Source organism: Mustela lutreola, chromosome 8 (assembly GCF_030435805.1).
Source record: "Mustela lutreola isolate mMusLut2 chromosome 8, mMusLut2.pri, whole genome shotgun sequence".
In the NCBI taxonomy this organism is placed as follows: Eukaryota; Metazoa; Chordata; class Mammalia; order Carnivora; family Mustelidae; genus Mustela; species Mustela lutreola.
The window spans coordinates 32,864,636-32,887,694 of NC_081297.1; the positions used below are offsets into that span (position 1 = coordinate 32,864,636).

The 23,059-nt window shown below is 37.7% G+C and overlaps 1 protein-coding gene across 19 annotated transcripts in view; it reads right to left on the reverse strand.

Annotated features, from left to right (window-relative positions):
* PARD3 (par-3 family cell polarity regulator) overlaps nucleotides 1-23,059 on the reverse strand; it is a 663,820-nt gene that overhangs the window by 219,070 nt on the left and 421,691 nt on the right. For 4 of the 19 annotated variants that reach the window (XM_059184236.1, XM_059184230.1, XM_059184240.1 and 1 more), the window contains 5 exons: nucleotides 19,900-20,059; nucleotides 13,378-13,567; nucleotides 7,321-7,472; nucleotides 6,219-6,263; nucleotides 1,114-1,341 (listed from right to left, as the gene is read on the reverse strand). In XM_059184236.1, the coding sequence (XP_059040219.1) occupies nucleotides 1,114-1,341; nucleotides 6,219-6,263; nucleotides 7,321-7,472; nucleotides 13,378-13,567; nucleotides 19,900-20,059 (775 nt within the window). The remainder of the gene's footprint in view (nucleotides 1-1,113; nucleotides 1,342-6,218; nucleotides 6,264-7,320; nucleotides 7,473-13,377; nucleotides 13,568-19,899; nucleotides 20,060-23,059) is intronic. The other 15 variants (XM_059184243.1, XM_059184241.1, XM_059184238.1 and 12 more) reach the window with 8 other exon arrangements.

Genomic DNA, 23,059 nt, shown 5'->3' on the forward strand with positions numbered 1-23,059 from the left:
TTTCTTCCCCACTGCAATTTTCCTTAGGTATTTGTGACAGGAGCAGTTCACCCAAAAGTTAAATTGCAAGTAAATTACAATCCACTTCAATTATCTCTGGTTTCTGCCTGGACTTTGAGCAATAGTGTCTCTAACAACAGTTAGATGCACAGAGTAGTGTTTGAACTTCCAAGTCCAATAGAATTATAAAAGTATAGAGCAGTAATTATGAACAACAGAAGTTAATCAATAGTTTTTACTATTCGGACTCTTAAATCCTTTTTCTTTTAAGTAAATATACTAAGGTTGTTTTCTGATTTTTAAAACCAACAGAATGGTTATTTTTATGCCATGACTGTTTAACTATAAAGATAGTGCTCTGTAACATCTGAACATACTTATAAATAATACTTTTTTCTCAATATTCTACAGAAAATATATTGCTCACCCATAATAACCTTTGACTTTCAATAATCTTAGCTTAAAATATTTTGCAATTTTGAAATACACACATCTACAAATATGCCAGCTAAGATCAAGGAAAGCAAGAGTAATTCATAAAAATAAAACTACGGTTTCAAAAGCATAGATTATTATATATATTCACTGGAGATATCACATTATAGCGGCGATTTTCAAACATTTTGGTCTCAGGATAACTTTAAATTCCTAAAAATTATTAAGGAAAAAAAATAATTTTTTACGTGGATTATCTCTATTATTATTTACTGAATTGAAACCGAGAAGACCTAAAAATATTAATTACTTTATAAAAAACAAAATTTATATTAAGAGAAATTGTTTTTATAAAACGATCATTGTTTTTTCAAAAAACAGTGAGTGCAAATCTCTTTACTATCTGGCTGAAAAGACTGATTCTTCTATCTGTTCTGCTTTCAATCTACTGCAGTATCAAATGACTTGTTGTCTCTAGAAAACCCAACTGTGTCCTCGTGAGAAAACAAGGGTACAAAGATAATAAATGACATCTTATTATTATTATGAAAAGTTTGGACCTCACTGATCCCTCTGAAGGATAACAGGAACCCCTAGGGTTCCCTGAAGCATACTTTAAGAACCGCTACTCTACCAAGCTGTCTGTAATTGCTATTCTTTCAGACATTATAAACTTACACGTCTCCATGCCTTCATCATCATCATCCACCGCTGGTTTATCATAGGACTTGTCGATGGCAGCTCTGAAGCTCTCATTGCATCCCCTTCCTCTGATTATCCGCGGCCGTGGGCGGTGGAAAGGAATATCCCCATTCAAAGTCACTTCAGCGACCGCCGTCTGCAGACTCTCTAATGAGCTTGACTTTTTCAGACCCAGGGAAGGGCCTACATCTCTGCTGGGGGAGCCTTGGAGATTTACAAAAATGAAATGTTAGTTAGAATTAGTGGTGAAAATTACATACCTGAATATCTATGGACTGTGGAAAACATCAGGGACATAAATTATTCACTCTCTGAGTTCTAAAGTGTGGATGGAAATGTTATAAAAATAAAGTTAATCGTAACCAATTTTAATTTTTTCCAAATATATTTTAAATTTAGTCTACTTTCTCTATTTTCATTAGTCTCCATTTTTAGCCCAAGAGAGCTAAAATCATTTGCTGGTCAAATCATTTGCTCCAAGTATGTAAATAACCAAAACCAGCTAGAATAACCCAGAAGCTTACTTGAAAAGTAGGGATGATGAGAAGGCTAGGATAAGCAACCAAACGTAAGCTTTGTAACTTAACTGAAATCATTTATAGACAGCTCAAAATTATTTACAGCAGAATTTAAACTTTCATCTCGGTGAGTTCCACGAATTCTCTTCCTCATTACACCACGGCTTCACACAGCTCAGTCAGTAAAACGAGCACAAAGACTACTCGTCACTGAGTCAATTAGGGCACCCTGGCACCAGACAGAAACCTGATTCTGGGAAATATTCATGTTCTCAGGAAAGAGCAATGCAAGATCTGAATAGAAACAAATTACATAAGGGCTCTCACTAGGGAGCCGTGAAGGAGGAGAGACTCAGGAGCTGAACATGAGTACGTGTGTCTCCAGGCTCGGGAGTAATAATAGCTTCTCGAGGAACAACTGAGGAACAGGAGGAAGAAAACTTAACAATTAACGAAGAAAATTTCAGGAGGATGGCAGGGGAGAATTGGGAGAATGAACAATGGGGCTGTTTCTGGAGGATATAGGGCAGGGGGCCCGGAGAGAGTACCAGTAGCACCACGCTTTAGAAGGCAATCAAGATGAATTTCTTTGAGCGAGGAAGACAGCCGCATCCATCACTGCCTGACCTGGCACTCAGAGGCAGATGAAGTCTGCCGCTCCATGACTAAAATACCAGCTTTGGACCACCACTGGTCAGCCCAGGTTTCAGAACTAGCTCGTCACTTACGCTGTTAAAAAGACAGGTACGAAAAAATGGGAAGGTAGAACAGAGCAGGTCGTTTATCTGTACATGGGGTCACCAGCTCACGTGTGAATCAATAATTAAGGCAGAGCCTTGATATGGTATCACCTAAAAGGCAAATAATTATGACACGGGCTTTGCATGGCTCAGAATAAAAGTTTAAACTGAGAGTCAAAACAAGAATTATCTTTTTAAGATCCATTTACATTACATCTCCCACCTCATTTTCACAATGGGGTAGCAGTTTTTAAGTTAGAATAAATACGTCAAAAATGTAACACAGGCAGAAAGGCAGAAAGATGATTCTAATGAAGAAATAATAGTCCCTCAATTATTGTGTTTGGGAGAAAAAGATGATTTATTGAACTTTCTCCGTGCAGGATTGTATATATTTGATTATTTTATAACAAAAATTCCCATGAAATGTTTCTTTCTAGGATGATCAATCTTACTTTTTCTCTTGATAGCACTATAATTTTTGACAAGATCATGTTCTAAATACTCATAAAAGTCATGTCATGGGAAGGAAAATGAATTCTGTTCTAGAATTAAACAAAAAGTAAGAAATCAAGAAGTCAAAGAGAATAGGAGAAGATCACTCGTAGGCAGGGACATTTATTTTATATTTCCTAGAATTAGCACAGGGGAACCCTTTTTCTGAATAACTCATGCATATCAATTTTCATAACCTACCAGCTACACCTGAATTCTGTAGTCACTTATCAGGCAAATATTTGGCACTTTTTGGTGAGCATAAAGGACGTGTGTGTTTGTGTGTGTATGTGTGTGTGTGTTCGTATCTATCTATATTTCTCCAATAAAGATTTCATGCTTCCAGTAAAGATTTTCATAAAAACATCACTCAGGTATATTAAGTTTTTCTTTATGAAAAGTTAGCTGAGATTTGACTTATTATACTCACAGCACTAAACATTTTAATAATGAAATCTAGAAATAGCATGAATATTACAATAGGTGTATGTCTATATATACATGCATATAAATATTTATGTACATATATAAGAATATATATATGTATATATTAAAATACATAAACAAAGGCAAATCTGGTGGAAAAAACAATGATGAAAATATAAATAAGCAACAGATATTTTGTAAGAATAATTTAAGGCTTACCTACCTATTCTTCTTTCTGAAACTGTAACACTGTAGTATGTAACATTCTGGCCATGGTATTATGTATATAGGAAATCAATGAATTATTACCTCTATATTTAGGTATGGTTGAAAATTCTTAAAGTAAAAGGTTATACAAAAAGTCATAATTTGTAATTTGTGAATCTATAAGAGGGATCAGCCAACCATGGGCCTAATCTGGAACGCCCATTCTATTCCATGGCTGCTCTCATGCTACATCAGAATGGAAGTAATTGTTACAGGAACTGTTTGGTCTATAAGGCCCACATTATTTACTATCTGGTCCTTTACAGAAAGAGACTTCTAATTTGTAACATGGATATGATACATTTAAGTATGACATTTGTCAAAGAAGCTGTTAACAAAGATTTTGTTAAGGAGCAATGCTAAGATTCCTGAGTGATGGTTACTGAGAACCCCAACATGATACACTTAGCACTTCCTAGAGATGAAAATTAAAAACGCCTTTCTCTATATAAAGTATGGGCAAAAATTTGTCTTATTTACACACACAAGCACACACAAATCAACATCTTTTAATTTTAAAATAATATTCTAAAGCTCTTTATAAGTCAGCTCATTAGGACACTTTGCTTATTTTTTATATCCAAAGATTAAACTGTTAAAAACACAATTCTCCTCTTATTCTCTCTTTTCATTCACAAAGAAAATTTACCCCCAAATATCAAAAAAGAACTTTAGATCTGAAATAAAGGGGAAAATCATAATCATACTGTTTTCCCTAGGCCATTTTTCAACTACTTACTAATACCTCTCTTGCCGAAAAAAAGTAGAGGATGTCTTTTGCAAGGGCAAAGGGGAATGGAATTCAATTTTCATTATGAAAGGCTTATGGCTAGACAGATGATCTGTGCTGAAATGCCACTGTGGCTCTACCAAAAACCTTTGGACTGAACTGTAAAATCATGATCATCTTAGCAATTCAAGTGAACTGAAGAAAGAAAAATAACAAAATCTGCTCACTGTCCAATATTTCAGGGTGGAAAGGATCTACTTTAGACATTTTATTCATGTAGATTTAAAACCAACAGACCAAAAAATAGGTACTGTGATGTCTATGTAATAATTTTGTTTCCCAAGGTTTTCTAGTTTACTTTGGTAGGATCAATGGTGCATAGTGGGGAAAATAAAAGAAAAAAAGAAAAAGGTTTTATCTAGGATCCAACATTTTAAACCACAATAAAAACACAAAATTGAATTAGATTGAATTAGATTATAAAATCTGCCTCCTCTCCATGAAAGTTATTTTATGTGTCCAATTAAACTCTGGATATCATCATCATTATTTTTTTTAATTGCACTAATGCTCTTTTCCTTTTAGTAAAAGTGAGTTGGTCAAATTAAATATTTTCCTGACTTTACCTGACTGGCATAGTATATGAAGTCATGTTCTTTAACCTGAGAAGTTCGAGTTGGTTTTTATGAACATTAACTTGGATAGGGCTTACTTCTTTAAAAGTAATGAATACTGTTAACTCTAAAACTAATTACTAATTTACATATATGAACTATCAAATAGTTTCTCTTTAGCCCTGTTCCAGAATTTCAGTGAATTTTATGTTTGATCAGAGAAATAACTACATAATAATGGCTGAAGCTATAGTTAATTGCCTTCCACTACAGTTAATCTTATGATTTATTGGATGTAATTTTTAGAATGTATCTTTTACTCTACAGAATGTAAAAACTCCAACCTTGTCCACAATAATCTTTACATATGTATATGGATATACATTTTTCAAGCAGGCTAAAACTAATTACTACTGCAGGTTAAAAAGGTGAATTGAAGCTAATTAGTGCTAAGTGATGTGAGTACTTCATACCGGATCTAGAATAATTAAAACACTATTCCAGACTTATAATAATAAATCATAAATGCACCACTGTACAAAGCACATTAATTACACGTGATGACTTTCCTATGATTATTTTTATAAAATAACATAAAAATAAATTCTAATACAATGAAAAACCCAGTTCAATATAATCTGATTATTGATGCTACATAATGATCTAGACAGCATTTGAGAAACAGTCCTAATGAGTTAATTAAAAAAAAAAAGAAAATTTTAGAATAGGTTCACAAAGTCAAGTCAAGACAAGGAGCTGTGTGCATTGTCTAGTCTAACTCCATATCAGACAACTATGAGCTAATTCTTGCACCTGAAGAAGAACTAAGGTTTTCCGAGCAACTAAAGACAGCATTACTGGACACTGTCCATCAGTGAAAAATATTTATATTTATGCTATCATCTTTCAAATCAAAATCACCACTTTGAGGATCATTGTCTGGACATCAAGCTAGTCATCTAATACATGACTTAGATACTTAAGAGTCTATTAGAAGAGATCCTGTTTTCAGGATTTTGATTTTTATTTAATCGTGACAAAACATTTCTACACAAATACTATTAAAATCTAGGTTGTTTTAGCATTTTTGAAACACTAATTATATTTGCACTTAGTATTCCTTCTAACAGAAAATTTTTCTTTTCCTGTACAATTTGATTTCCTACAATGAAAGCATCCATGCAAGTCTGGAATATTTATGTTTACACGCAATATGATTGGCAGCTCTATAATTATGATCAGCTCCTTGGACCACAGTTTCTATGGCAACAGTCTCACTGTCCATTCTTACCTGCTTTCTGGTCATCCACTGTATTGAGTTTAGTCTCGTCAGCTACTGTTAAAAGGTAAATGTATATTGGTTAGCACAGTTAGTCCCCACAGCCCAACATGCTTCAACCATTCCCGGATCTTTTCAGTTAGGTGATCATTCTTAGGTAATATTTCATGCAAATAATATGAAACATCAAGCAAACATTCATAATCAAAAAAGGGGGGGGGAAGCAGTGTCTCCATGCAAAATGCCAGTCATTTCATTTCACAGACACGTGTGTTATTTATAAGTTAGCATATCATAATTAGCCAAGGCAATGCATCGCCAAATTTTTCTTTTATGCATGTGATAAATTAATGCTTTTAGTCTTGAAGTACAAACAGCCACCAGAGAACAGCATAAATAAGTTACAGTTGATTAACAAAGGTTCTGTAAATCATTTGATCGGTTTATAGATATAATTAATTATTTTACTTGTTTGTTTGCTTTTTGGTGGATTTTGATTCAAAAAGAGACACTACCTGATTGGTGTTTGATTGAACAACTACGGTTATTTTCCTCCTCCCATTTGCTTCCAAATACTTTCTACAACAAATATTCTCTCCAATTATTACTTCAATTACATGCCTTAATTATCAACACGTAAGAGTTTCTATTATATAAACCTTAAAGAATAGGAGTGAAACAAAGATATCATGAAGTAACCAAATTCTACACATGGATTGAGATAATGGTTTCTCTCCAATACTTCTCCTTCTAGTTCAAGAATCCCACAGCCAACCAAATACTATTTCCAAAAATTGGTTTTAGACAACCAAGATGTTAAAACATTTCATCTTTTCAAATAAAGATGCAGGAATATAGCATGAGATGCGTGTGTTTGTTTCTTTTATCATCAGGAAACATATATGTTAACATATTGCACATTATGTAAACATGCCACTTATGATAAATATGGTTATCTTAAACTCAGAGAAAAACTAATTTTTGCCAAATTGCCACATTTCACATTTATTTTCTCTATTGCTTAAAGTAAACAGACATGTGTTTGGGACTATCAATTTTAATCTGAAAGCATCTAAACCTTATTTAGATAAAGATTCATGGAGATTGTACTCACTACCTAAATCCATGCTTTTTGATTTTCGCGTTTTAACGAAATCCAATTGACTGGCATCTGAAAATTGCTTTGTGCGTTTTTCTGACATACTCTGGCGTCCAAATCCTTCTCGTTGAAAAGCAAGAACTGGATCAACATCTGGACTCAAAGAGCTGGTGTGAAGAGAAAAACAAACATAAAAATATTTACTAAAAATAGAGGACATCCAACATCAGGAAAGAACATATACGCTTGTGCGTAAGAAGGTGTGCTGAAACTAACACAAATACAGTTCATTAAAAACAAAAACAAAAACAAAAAACCTGTGGCTGAATAGGAAGTGATGGGAAAATACAAAATTCTATTTACATTTAGAATAATTCTTTCTCCACATGAGTTCTCTCGCCTTCTTGATTTGCTTCAGTTTCCGCACTGTTCCCCTATACATCATTATTTCTAAGTGATTAACAAAAAGAAGGCAGATGGGGGTGCTGGGGTGGCTCTGGCAGTTAGGCGCTCGACTCTTGGTTTGGCTCAGGTCACCGTCTCACGGTCATGAGATCAAGCCCTGCACTGGGCTCTGCGCTCAGCAGGGAATCCACCTGTTCTTCTCCCTCTGATCTCCAACAATCTCCCCCCCTGCTCACACAGGCTCTCTCCCTCTAAAGTAAATAAATACAATAAAAATCTTAAAAAAAAAAAAAAAATAAGGCTGGTAGTCTTTGGGACATGGGGAGGATTGGATATTTGAGGAAGACTTTCATATATGAATACAAATACTGGCCGCAAACAATGACTGTATGAACTGCAATCAAGTAAAAATTTTAAAAAAGAGTATGGTCTTTTTTAGACAGCCTTTAGATATCCTGGTCTTCTTTGATATCCATTATCCTGTGTTTCAGAAAAGAAGGAAAAAACACCATTGTGGTATGTGGTTTCATGAGAATGCAGTTTCTCAGCAGTATTTATTCAACGAAGAAGAAACCATCTCAACACACCTTTATTAGAACCTATTCTGATTAACATGTTGTGCTGGGGACCGAAGTTAAAAAAATAAAAACAAAACCATCTCTGTTCTCTGCACGTTCCTACAGAAAAAATACTACACCAGACGCACCAAGCCAAAGCTGTGGACGCAGAGATGGGGGAATGTTTGGTATTGGAGGGAGGCGGGAATAGCGCGACTAAGCCCGGATGATATTTGATTTTGGCGACACCAACACAGTAGTTCAAACAGACATGGTGAAACCCACGGCAGATCATTGGAAACAGGACACCGCCGGAAGAGTTTTCCCAGGGGACGTGTCATGGGATGACATAGAATCACTCCTATTTGTAAAAATCTGTAAACGCTTTAAAAAAGTACTTAAGTGTTCTGAGCATAGTTTCATGCAGTAAGAATGGTTGTTCTGTGCTGGGCACACTGAGTACACACACCACTCTCCTGTGTTAGCACCCAGCCACCTCCCCATTTGGCCGGTGAGGAGAAAATGCCTCCACAGCGAGCTAAACATACTAGAAGGTGAGGGGGCCGCGTCTACCCCATCAGCTCAGTTTACAGAACTGAGTTTATAGGCTGATAGCCTGCCTTATGCTTCTGATGGAAGCAAACGTCTCTACCCTTTATGGCCGCAGATAATTACCATCCATACTGGTAAAGCAGAGAGATCTGGTTTGGATATCCATCAAAAACGTAGCTGCAGTTTACTGCGCATGAAATGATAGCTGGCTCTGAGAGAAGAGCTAAAGCAAAAATTGTAAAAAGAAAGACATCAAGGGAAATGTTTCGCCCTCAGGTTAAGTGACCTGAAATGTGTCGGGTGCACGTGTATTCATATGCTCAATAAACAGGAGAGCGGCCCCACCCGTCTGGAAAGGCCAGTGAGAGACTTCAAGGACATAATGTGAAAGCCCTTTGTAAACTGCAAACCACAGTACAAAGTAAGCTATTATCACCCACAAAGACTGTCTGTCTCAAATAATCAACTTAATACACATTATGATAACAGACATAGATAGGGGGAATACACAGGGGAACTGCACAATCCTTCCCAATCTGTTCCACCAAGCACAGAGTGGGGCCCCCAGGGTGAGACAAGGTGGGTGCCCACGACTCCAAATTCAAGAAAGCACTCACTCTCACGGTCGTGCGAGGTCAGAGTGCACACCTGGGAGTGATTGCCTGCCTGTAGTTTGTATCCTGGGCACCTGGCTTGCCTCGCCCTTGTCCTGGTCCCAGTACTGAGAAGAGAGAAGATGTATTCCATGGGCACTGGGAATTCAGCCCAGGGCAAGAACAACTTTATTTGGTAAAGTTCTATGTTATGTCCAAATAAACGTTCTTTTCTCTGCATTCTATAATACATCTTTCCATCTTTAATATGCCACCTTTTTTTCCATGACATTTTGACTACATTTTTGAGACCTTTGGGGCTCCTTCAGATACTACTATGCCTGCATACTGTGTATGCATGTATCTGTGCATGTATGTGTGTATGCATGTGTGTGTGCATTGTGTATGTATGTGTGCGTGCATGTGTGTGTGCGTATATGTATGTGTGTGCATGTATGTGTGTGTGCATGTACGTGTGTGCGTGTGTATATGCATGTATGGATGTGTGTATGCATGTGTGTGCATGTATGTGTGCGTGTGTATGTATGCATGTATTTACAGCCACAGCTTGCAGTATGCACATAATTATGTACTGTTTAGACATATTTCTTAAATTTATATATGCTTGAGTATTATGTATATGTAGTAGTATTCAGATACCACTATGCTTACTACATTATTCTTGTAGTTTCCACATACACCCCAATTGGAAAAGACAGTCCTAGAAGTGAAAACTAAAAACCCATATGATAAGAACTATGATCCAATTTTGCAACAGCGTACTCTATATATTTTCAGTAAGAATAATTCTTTCATCTGTTGAAAGCTGATCCCTTCAATCATTCTACTCCTGAAATACATTCTTAATAGAAATTTGGTAAGGGCCTTTTCAAATAAATATTGTTGGTGCCAATGTTATCTGAAAACCACATACTGGCATATTTTTTAAACTGATCTCATATCCTTGGAATTATGTTGCCACTAAGATTAGAATCTGCTGTTTTGCCTTGTTTCTCCTTAAAAACATTGCTGATATTCCCTAAATCAATTAACGGATTGAAAAAAGTATATCCTATTCGTTAACAAAAGTTCAGCCACTTGACGTATTCACCTTCCACGATGGCTCAGTGAACTGTAAACATACACAATTTAAAATGTCAAATGAGTTTGTGAGCTAATAAGAGTCTTAAAATAACTAAATACTCTTAAACCATGACATACTTAATTCTTCCCTATCAATATACCCATTAAACTAATTTCAGACACAATAAACAGTATACTAGAATACTTAACAAGTTCGATTGCAAAACTGACAGCTGATTCTTTCAAGAATGTAACCATATCCTGACCCTCAATGTTATTAAAATTCCAGTTATTAATCCTGTCTTATTGCCCTTTTGTTTTCATAACATTTTCATCAAGGATTAGGGAGATATTGTCAGGCTGGAAAAGCTTACAGTTTCTGCTGTGATTCGGAACAGCTGCCATTCTTGTTTGGATAACCCTTCATTCATATTCCTTCCCCTGCTCCACGTCCCCCACAGCAAAATCACGCAAGTACTCCCCATTTTATCAATGCCCTTAGGGAAATTAATGCCACAATCAATTTCTGCTAGTTCCTTATTTATTTTCACCAATACAGTGCGTTAGAAGGCCCCAAACAGATCTATTCCTATGGCCACCTTCACAATCCTCACCACCGTGGAAATTCGAGGGCTTTTGTCCCCAAGTTGAATACTGCCAATAACTAACCCTTACTTTCCCTGTTGCTGCTTTCACTCTCCAAAACAGATACAAACTGCAGCAGTGAATGGAACAGCATCTGTGGATTTCAAATGAGATTTTACTTTATATTGTGGTTTCCCCTTCTATGTTGAGCCAAAAACCTCATTCACGGATACGCTATTATCATGCAAGCTGGAGTATAGCTCCTTTTTAAATCCTGTATTTTCAGGAAGAGAATTTTTTTTTTTTTTTCTTGAAGAAAGAAAGACAAGACAAGACAGAGACAGACTTTTCAAGGATCCAAACAAACAGGTGAGACTATTCCAAGAGAACATCTGCAGAATTCCCAGGTACATGTGCTGGATGTTCATGTGGTTTTGTAAGGAGTGGGGGAAGGGGACTGGGGAGAGGGTGACTTTGCTAAAATCACCTCTAAAAAATGTTAACACAAATCAACAATGATCCCCCAGACCCCTCTGATCTAATACCAACTGTTGACACAAGTCTGGGTAAGAGTAGAGAAGAGAAATGGGTAAGTCGTGAAGAACAATGCTGTAACATTTAAGTATTATTTTGCTGATGTATTCATGGAACACCCCCAGAGAAACGGCAATAAGAAAATTCTGGTATAATGCTTGCAGCTTATGCTAATTTTTACATCAACCTCACAAGGTCATCCCTGGGAGGTATTTGCCTTTCGGGTTATGGATGTGTATAATTACAAGGCACGCAAATTAAGGCACACATCCACACTCACGGGCCACACATCGGCTCGATAATATCAAATGCTTTCTTCTGTTTTGGAAGATTCGGGAGAAAGAAACGGCATTAGACTGCCCCAAAAGTCACAATGTTAGAAGCAAGAGGGAAGGGTTACAGCACTCTAATAAAACAACCCTTTAAAAAGTCTCCTCACTTGGGGCGGCTGGGTGGCTCAGTGGGTTAAAGCCTCTGCCTTCGGCTCAGGTCATGATCTTGATGAGGGAGCAGGAGGCTGGCTGAGGACAAAGCAAAAGCTGGCGCCTTGCACCCCCTCTTCTCCCGCTCCCCTCCATATGTGTGGCATTCCTCAGGCACCCCTGACTGCCATAAAACGATAAATGGTTAACTTGCAGGGATCGCAATCCTGCAGAACAGGAATCTCCCTTGCTCTACAAGATGTCCTAGAGACCTGAACAGGGAGGTTACCTTATCAATAGCACAGATTTCCAGAGGCAAATAACTCTTGGTTCCTGAAGCCCTAATGTCCCCCTCCCACCATAAACTGGAGGAGATTGGGGTAGAAAGGAATGTAGATGATGGCCGGATCATAATGCCCCACCAAGAATCCCCCATTATCTTGATGTTAGTGCCTGACCTAAAGACGACATTGATCAAGCCATAAGGGCAAAGACTCCCCCCCCCCCCCCCCCGGCACCTTGTAGGCCCTCCCTAACATGTGAGAACTCTGTTGAAACCTCCCATTCCTTCACCACCTCCCCCAACCGTGGGGTATATAACATGCCCACCCTCACAACCCGGGGCAGCAGCTCTTCCTGCCCACGGGTCCTGTCCCCGTGCTTTAATAAACCACCATTTTGCACCAATGACGTCTTAAGAATTCTTTCTTTAGTCGTCGGCTCTGAACCTCCTCACCCCACCGAACCTGACTTAGGTTCTGGGACTTCATCAATCTCAGGGTCCTGGGATTGAGCCCCACATTGGGCTCTCTGCTCAGCAGGGAGTCTGCTTCCCCTTCTCTCTCTGCCGGCCTCTCTGTCTACTTGTGATCTCTGTCAAATAAATAAATTAAAAAAAAAAAAAGTCTCCTCCCACTCCTACAGCACAGCAGCTATTAATTTGACCAAAGTCATCTAATGGTTACAAACTTTCAGCCACCTCAGAGATTTTGCTTAGAACTGATTTAATGAAAAAGCAATTCATCAAATTAAAACAGATCTAAAATAACCAACAGCGGAACTTCAGAAACGAACAGGTCTTTTTGGTGAGTGGAAGCTCTGTCACAGAGCTGGCTGAGTTAGTCAGTACAGCTCTGGACACGCTAAAACAATGGGGCAAGTTTATGGGGTGGAGGGGAATCTTTTATTAAAAGAGTGATAATTAAGAGTATTAAGACCATGGAAACAGAACACGGCCATAAAACAAAATTGATTAACTGTGCTTAATGATAGACCATTTAAACATAAAATGAAGGTGATTGCAATTAAGTAATGTTTTCCAAGCCTGGAGTGCAGTCTTACCAGTCTGCTGAATCACTGATTGCAGCCTTCGCCCACGTGCCAGCGTCCGTTGTCATGAAGCCCACGTCATCGTGGGAGCTGGAAGATGACTGGTCAGACAGATGTGGGGGAAGCACTGGCAGCCTGTCATCTTCTATAATGACAGTGTCATCCTGGGGCATGTTCACCGTGGGGGACAGCTGGTATTTACCTGCCCAGTGGAAAGAAAAGTAAGAGAAATTCTAGATCTCAATCTAAGGGCTACGCATATAGCTAAACGAATGACAATATTAGAAAAAGGCTAAATTTCCAAATGTCTGCTCAACCTGGTGGAACAAAACAGAAGGAAGGAAATTTATTTTTTCACAAATAAATGGCCAGTGGAGACCTCGAGTCTGCTCCCTTCTCTGACTCGGCAGCTCTGTAGCTCTTGGCACAGAGTTTAATTTCACTGGATTCAGGTTTCCTAAAGCCACAGATGATCTCCAGAACGTCTTCTAATGTGAAAATGTGACACAGATTCTAGGTTGTGGAAGTCCTTTGAAAAATTTTACCAGGAAATTTATAGGGAAGCCCTGCAGACTTACATCAATCACTCCCGTTCTCATTCGCTGGGCACATACCACGTAGCAAGGATGGAAGAAAGACTTAAACCTCTGCCCCCAAACAGCCCACACCCTGAGAAAGAGCCCGGCATACAAACAGGGATAACGGACTGGTGGTGTGAAGGATGTGCTAAAAGGACTATGGCCTTCACTAGGGCTGGTAATTGCCTGGGCAGCTGGAGGCAGAGGACGCCAGGGATCTTCACAAAAGTTAACCTCACAGTTGGGCTCTGAATGAGGAATGTGATCTTTTCTGCTAGGAGAAATGATGACATTGACTTAACGCATTGGCAACAACATCATCAAATTCATGAAGGAGAAAGGCTCCCGGTACACTAAGGGGGCACTTCAAAGATGAGTACATGCAGAGTCGAGGCCTCACGGGGAGATGGCAGGAGTGATCTGAAATGATAGGATCTCACTGCCCAAAGGATTTCAGGCCAAGATAGTGGGGTCTGTATATTTTTATTTATTCAATTCAGATGTAACGTTCTTGCTAAGGACAGACTCCAAACTGTCTCTACTGATGAGTTTTTTGGGGAAATCTGCTCGGGCGTGTGGATCAGCATGACAGATGTATTTTTTGGGACAAAATGAAGATTCAAGCCCTCAATCACTAAAGATAAAGCTTCTTTATCTTTGATGAGGCATCTTCCTCCCCAAAACATCCACAGTTCTGGCTTCCTCCTCAAATCTCATGCCATACTTCTGGGTAAGACCTCGCTGGACAAGCCTTTGGCCCAAGTGGACCCATCAAGAGAGTTCATACTCACAGAAACACACATCAGGGTACGATGACTGCCTCTCCCAAAAGGACAAGAATTGACAATTTCCCCATCACCTTACAGCAGGATAGGCCAAGTCTCATTTGAAGTCCAATATTCCAATCTGGTAAGCCAGCTCTACTGGCTCCTACCCAACTGAAACGGACTGCTGTCCTTTCCCAACACTGGCACCATTTTACACTTTTGCTCTTTCCCTTTATTATGAGCCACTTTTTAAAATAGCACCACAGCAACATGTGGAGAGATTTTAACATTTTAACATCAGGCTTAAGATCTAATTTTTAAAACAAACATTCATAAGAATGTGCAAATGATGACTTTTTATTTTAACACGATTTTGGCAATTATGGGATGGCATATATAGGCTTGAAGGATTTTTAAAACACATATTATTCTAGACGTTCAACAAAGGAACAAAAATTAAGTTGATATGTATCTTTTCAGGACAACCCACAGAAGAGGATGTGCTAGACGTTTCAAACGCATTCATTATTTAGCACCAACTACTTTATTATAGAAATACTCTATGTTTACTGAAACAGCAACATAGCATTTTATCAAGAAAAACACTCTATTTTGATTTGAAATGCACTCATTTTGACAAACTGTGAAAACTAGCAACTTTTTATAAATGCTCATGATTATAAAGCAAATCAAATTTAACATAATCGTTTCTTTCTCCTGAATTCAAATTATTCATTTACTACTACTTGAGTTTTAGGACTTCAACACAGAAAGAAAAAAAATCTGTCTAAAAAATTATCATTCATAAATAAAGTTGGGCATCCTAGGACGATCACCAGAAGAAATATTCCCTTCTCAAGACAGACTTTTTTGCCTAAAAAGTGTATAGAATGACAAAACCAGAGTTATCCCTGACAGCTCGCCACTGACAAGGCACGTGTCACAGCATTAAATGCCAAGTCCTCACAAAGGCAAAATTTACTGGAAGGAAAAATTACAATATAATTATAGTGCACTCCCTTTTAAACACAAAAACTAAAACTCTTGGGTTTACACAATATATTCTGGGAGACAGCCTAATAAGCAATATGGAACACTGAATGGTTCTTCATATGACAATCCTTTTATAATATGCTGTGTTGAGTAAAAATATTGTACCTTAAGTGATCCAAAATTTTATACATAAATGGTAAGAAATTTTCCTAATAATAAGAAAACGATTTAGCTTTTTTCCTCTCACAAATGATTCTAGGGGCTAATATTTCAAAAGATTTGAGAATTCACATTTTTTATGAGCTTCCCAACTTCTTAACATACTCGCCAAGAGTTAGTTTTTGATTCTGGATGCAGGAATATATTAGGAACGATGGACAACTAAATTATTTCACTCCAAGTTCTACCAACTCCACCTAGACAATACCTCTTAATGATGTATGTACATCATAAACATGAAACCTTCCAAGGGTGATCTGAGAAGCCTTTGATCTGTTGTTTGATGGATAAATATTCCTTCTAACTAAAATTTAAACCAATCAATATCTTACAGAGGAGTGAAACAATGGATACAAAATGATTGTTTACTAAACATTTATTAATTGGTACATTTACACAGAAGACAATACCATTCATGACACTAGAAACAGATGAAAACTTTTCCAGTGATTTGACTCACAATAAAAATAACCTTAATGTTCCATTTCTCAATGTTGAATTTCTAACAAGATAAAAATATGCTGAGCACAAATATTTATTAAACTCACCACAAATGTATGACTATAAAAACTACTGAGGTTAAACTCTAAAACGAATATACCAGATTTTGGTCTTACTTTAAACAGAAAATTTCTTCAGATTAAAATTTGGAAAAAAAAAAAAAATTAAGGTTCCATGACTCCAAGTGTCAACTTGAGATATATTTTAGTGAACATGTTGGTTAAATTAACCATGCCTGTTATTATTTAAAGACTATTATAGTTAAGGCAGTCCAGCAATTTAGGAGACTTTTTTTTAAGTCTTTTAACATGAAGTGATCCTAGGCTGGATCTCTAGAGATTTCTTTTTAATGAATATCCAGGATTAAAAGCCCTGATTAGTGGCAGGTAAGCCCACACAGAAGACATTAGCAGAAATCTTGCCTTGGTCACAACTCTGGCTGATCTGACCAATCCAGGTTGAAGTAATGTGGGACTCATGAATCGGGAGAAAACACACCGTCACTGGTTCACGAACACAGAAACCTTGTGACTTCAGACTTGTCACTGAATTTCTCTGGTCCCTAATTCCTCTGAACATGAAATAATTCAGCTGGAGTAGATGATTTCTAAGGCTGTTTTGAGATGAGCTGTTCTAATCTTCAGAACACAGTGGCCGCCAGAATGGAACAGCTTCTGGAGACTGTCTAATGCTTTTTGCTTAAAGATATGGATAAATTAATATTAATCAAGAACGGTCATCACTAGTCCTCATTGTGTGGTCTAACTATGCCCTAGAGAGGGCTACTTTTAGAAAAAGGAAATAACCAAAAACAACATAAAACAAAAAAATCACCATGGGATCTTGTGTCGGTGGTCCTTTATCTGTTAAGTGGGAGAATGCAGCGGATGACCCCGACCCCTGCCAAGTTTTCCATCTCTTCCTTTTTTGATTTATTTTTTAGAAGCTTCTCTCTTGAGATATGTTTCCACAGAAATGAGTTAGAGAGCCTCAAAGCTCCTTTTGGTCTAGAGTCTCACATGATGATTTTTCTAGGTAAAAATTCACCCTGTTTGCATACAATCAGTCATTTCTTAATCAGCTGGAATTTCAATACAAAGCTCTATCTGAATCAAAGCAGATCATAAAGTAAATATCATCACCTCCACTAGTGTCTACATACGAACTATTCTAAATGCAGAAGACAATCCGTAACCAAACAAGATCTACCTGAGAGATTTCCATGTACCTAGATTCTGTGCAAATCAGATACATACTAGTGCTACTGATTTAGGTTAACAGAAATTCAGTGCTCTACTATCTGATATTTGGTAACCTGTTCTGGTATTTTGTTGTAAGCTAACATCCCTTGCAGGACCTGGAAACGGACTTAGCAAACTAATTGTTTCTTAGGGCCACTGATAATGGAGTATGGACTGATGAAGACTGAGTTCTCAAATTTGTTAAAACTCAAGACAGATCAGGTTAAGCATATACATTTCTCAGGGCAAAACTATAGAGGATCCCTAGTTGGCAGTAGAATATGTAAAAAACGATGTAAAGAAAATATCCAAATTGTTCAACATTAACTTGGCCTACCAACAAAGGGTAAAGAGTTTTTCACCCCCCACCCAAAAGGCAGGCACAATACATCACAAAGATCACAAAGCACAGAGCTGGGAGGGAAGCTGCTGCCCCCGGAAGGCATCGGGAGCCTTAAAAGTCCATTACATCTCCACAGGAGGGAAGGAAGAACAACAGCAACACCAACGGAAGTGGCCTAATGAAGCCACAGCTAACAAAATCAGGGCACCAGACTATGAAGAAAATGAAGGAATCCTCAACCCCTTATAGACAGCACTTCGAAAGGTCACTAGGTGAATTTTGGGGTTTTTGGTTTTTTTAGTTTTAGTTTCTCAGCCTTCCTCTGAAGCATCAGGGATTGGAGGCAGGACGCAGGTTACAGGAACTGGTGGACCAATGGTCTGATTCAGTATGGCAAGTCCTACGTTCCTATAATAAAGGGGAACAGCGTATCACTTTGTATGCACACAGATCCAGGGACATATGCACTCTCTCTCTCAAGGGGTCTGAATTTTCATTAATGAAAAAAGTATTTAACAAAGATAAATTTCACGCCAAAACCAAGAAAGTATGGGAAATGCAACGCCAGTGAAGAGAACGATCATTAAGAAGTGAAGATTCGTGTGCTGATCTCTGAGAACTGTGTACCTCCTAACAGGTGCACAATGGTTTCAGCATCCTTCCCCTACTTCCATTTATGCCAAGCAGGCAAAAAAAAAAAAAAAAAAAGAAAAAGAAAAAAAAGAAAATTATCAACAAAATCAAAGCAAGGGTTGGCAGGTCTAAGTCCTATGTGCAACAAAATAAGGAACTGAGAATTTAGCAACTTTTCCAAACTAGAAAGCTAGAAGGACCAAAGGAAGACCAGAAAATTCTACTAGTCATTTTTATGTGTTTTTCCTGTCATGCCCAGGAGAGAGTTCTTTTTAAGCAAAGATTGTGTCTCACTCATTTTTGTATCTACAGCAAAGTTTGTACACAAACGTCCTGTCAATAGAAAGTTGTCCACAAATGTCCACTGATGAAGGAAATAAATTCCTGTCCCAATGAAGCTTCGCAATAGAGACTTGAATTGTATTAAATCTTCATTAAATGTTTCAAAATGGCATTAAATTCAGGGTTTTACTTTCGAGCCTTGCGAAACACACCAGCAATAAAAGTGTTTTATGTCAGGTGCTGTTTTAATCAAAACAGCTTCTTATGCTTTAAATTTGAAAACTCTCACAAGTTAATCCCAAGATGAGCAACTCAGTCAATCCAACCACTCCTGTGGCAAAGCAAGTCTTTATTAACTGGATCTGTTAGGAGAGAGCTGCACGGCTACGGAGCTCGTGCTAATAACCTCATTACCCACTGGGGGCCAAGCAGACAGTATGGTGCTGAATCCAAACAAAGGATGCAAAACACCAGCTTCCAGATTTTAAAATGAGAGTTTTGAAAAAGTAGAGATGCAACTTAAAAACGGTAACATCTTACTGAGTACAAGCCAAATCAATGTGAATATTTCGCCTACCTGCAAATGTGGGGAGATGCATTCGTTCCTCTCCCTACACACAGCGCTGCTGTGACTTTGAAACCTCCTTGTCATAAACCACTGAATTTTGACTTTCCTAAAACATGGCTTCACTTCTACTCTCAAATAAGCTAAACACATCTTGATCACTGACTGAATTTCCATGTGACCCCTTCCTTTCCCCCCCCCCAACCCCCCACATGTTACAGGATCTAAAATTCACTTAACAAGATCAATGTATTGATTCAGTCTCTCCACTATTAACACTTCCTGGATGATTATAATGAACCTGCTCTTTCTCCTCTTAAAAACACGGACCTGCCTTACATTAATATTACATTAATAACCTTCCAGTGAACCAGGAAAGCATAAAAATAAGATGTGATAAACAGAGTTTTACCTGACTCACCCATTATCCTGCTGAGGGCAGCATTTCTCGTGGGGGATTCATCAAGCCCCTCGATCCCACTGTAGAGGGAATGGGAAATTCTTCGTTCTCGATCATCCAATACCGTTTCAATGGGCAGCTCGGGTCCAGAGGGGCTCCCAGGTGACTTCAGCTATGGAGAAAAGGAGGCAAGGGAAAGTCAGTCCTGGAGGCCCACGAGCAGCATGGGGGAATTATAACAACTTGCCCAAGGCCTGCATCCAACTGGGTACCAAATGAACTAGAACTTTTCACCCTGTACCAAAATAATTTGTGATGACAGCTCTGCCTAATGACCAACTTTCTCTGCCACTTTACACTGGGCCTCCCATGAAGTTCTGTCAGATTGCAGCCATTGGAGGAAAAATATGTATATTAAAAGCTTTATTTTTTTTTTAACTTATTTTGCTGCTTATTTTTTCAATTTGACTGTTAGTATCTGCTGAAGTCAATTTAAGTTATGGTTTAATTCGGAATTCTTTATGAGCTGTTGCTCTGCATAAAGCGTGCTTTATCAGAATGGAAGCCGGAACTGAGCTATACTTTTTGTATCTATAATAAGCAGATATACCTCACAAGCGCTGGTAGAATTACTACCTACTCTATAAGACCTAAAGACCATTTGTAAGCTCAGGTGTCTTGAACAATTCACTGAGTCTATATTTCTTCTGCTAGAAATTAGAAAAAAAATCATCCTATTCTCTTACTGCAATCTTAAGATAGTGAGTACCTGAGAAAACCACTTTAATAGTACACAAACAATATAGAAGTAAAGACCAAATATTCTAATGAAGCAAATATGTGTTGGTCACAAACATATATGATCTAAAAAAATAAGCAAAGAAAATGGGTCAATTTCCATCACCATGATTAAAACAGTATGTGGCATTCTTTAAAACGGCTGTGCCTCATAGGTCAGATTCTTCACAAAAATAATAGGAATAAGGAACCTATGTTCATAAGGCCTTGAAACAAATCAGCTTCGAGGAGGAACAAAGCACACTTAACAGCAATCCTCCAAATGTGGGCTCTGAGGTTAACCCCATAGACTAATATCTTATGACGCTCAGCCAGAGACAAAAAGGGCTTGGCAGGGAGGGCTGGGCTGGTAGTGGGGGGACTCTGGGGGGAGGCAGCACAGCACCGCCAAGTGGGAGAGAGGACCGCACATCCCAAACAGAGGAAACCACAATGGCTCCGGCTCCTTCATTGGAACAAATTATTATTTCTGTTAGAAGCTATCATCTGTTTAATATAAATGAGATATTTAATGAAGTTCCGAATTGTAGACTTATCTCTCCCAGTTTGATAAGCACTGGGGAGATTTAATGCATTGAAGGGTCAACACAATTACAATTGGAGGCACGTCAAACTGCAGGAGAATAATAAACTCACAGCGCTAGTGAATTAGACTCAATAAGGTTTAAATTGTGAAATGAAGATTTGTTTTATTAGTTTTTTTTTTTTAATTGCTGATTACAACTGACAGCTTCACAGAAAAGTAAATTAAATATTCAAGGTCTCTGATGTAAAAAATAAAAGGACATTTTCTGAAAAAATACTATGCCTCAATTCCTAAGTACTTTGGGGAGGTAAAAACAAAAGCAAACAAAAGCAATACCCTATGTATGTCTGAAAAAATTTTAAATGAGCACATACACTGAAGAAACTTGCAATCCAGATCTCTAAACGAGACCTACTTCCTGTACAATTTATTTTATAAGACAAACAATGCATCCTCACATTTGCTTAACAGATTACATTTAATTGAACTGCAGAACTGCAATTTTCTAGATGATAAAATCCTTATAAAGCTATTCATGAGAAATCCCTAAATAGTCTAAAAGGCTATTTTAGAATTTTAGAAAATCGAATAAAAATTCCATTAAAAAAAAAAAAAAAAAGCAGATGCAGGCTTTCTAGAGAAAAAAACAGTAAGGTGCCTATTCAGAAAGAACCTCACACTTGAACGTTTTCATGGGAATGAGTCTACACCTCCCTTACCTCCCTAACCATATCTAATTTACATCTCAAAAGACAGATTTAAATGAAGACATCAGTAGCCTACTACATAAATATTTAACAGAAGATACAATGCCTTTTAATTTCTTAAAAAAAGAAAAAACAAACCTGATTGGGGTGCACAGTTTTGTTTTAAATCTATTGATGATTTTTTGTTGTTGTTGCAAGAAAAGGACTTTAAGAATAAGAAACGTGCCACGGGGCACTATGGTGGTACAGGCAAGAGACAGAATGAGGGGGTCCTGGAAAGAGGCCCAGGGTAGTCCCAGGTCCTGTAAGTCTCCTTACATAAAAACCTGCTCCAAGTCAAAGTTAATTAGAAGAAGATACTAAAATAAAAGAATCACAATTTTTACTTTGTGGCTTGTTGCCTGAGGTGCAAAAAGTGTTCTTCAGTCTAACTTAATTTAGTTAGTTTACTAACTAGTTAGTTAATTTACTCCTCCTCCAGGGAGGAGTAATTATGCTCAGGCCCTCCTCAGCTCCACGTCTGGAAAAACAGGAAAGCTTTTCCACCTGTTAGAAAAAAATTAGCTCTCAGTTGTACTGGGTACCAGTCTTTTCTAAAGTAATACAGAAATGTATATCACAGGTCCCCAAACATCTGATACTCCTTGACCTGGCCACTTCTTTCACTTTGTAGTGGTCACTGCCCTCACAAAATAATAAGCTATGTGAATAAGATTCACGTGAATCAGTTCTTTATCATAACATTATCTACAAAGGTATAAAATTGGGAATTACCCCAATACTGGAAAACAATGTTAAATGTAGTTCATACTTAGAAAAGATATTCAAACGATCCTATGTTGCTTTTATAATCAGAAAGTAACAAATGATATATAATAACAAAGAAACTGGATTCCATTCAATCAATATGCTTTCCATTATATACTTGATTACTTTTCTTAGGAAGAGTTAAAATGTTGGCTTCTTTTAAAAAAACTAATATATTTTCTGCAGCGTTTAGCAAATTCTCATGTTGTTGTAAGTAAGCATGAGTGGGTCAAATGATGTCTTTAATATAGAGAAATTGTATCCCACCATCTCAACATTAACATCAAAAACCTGGCACAGATGTGGCCCTGATCTCCACAGCAAATTACAGACT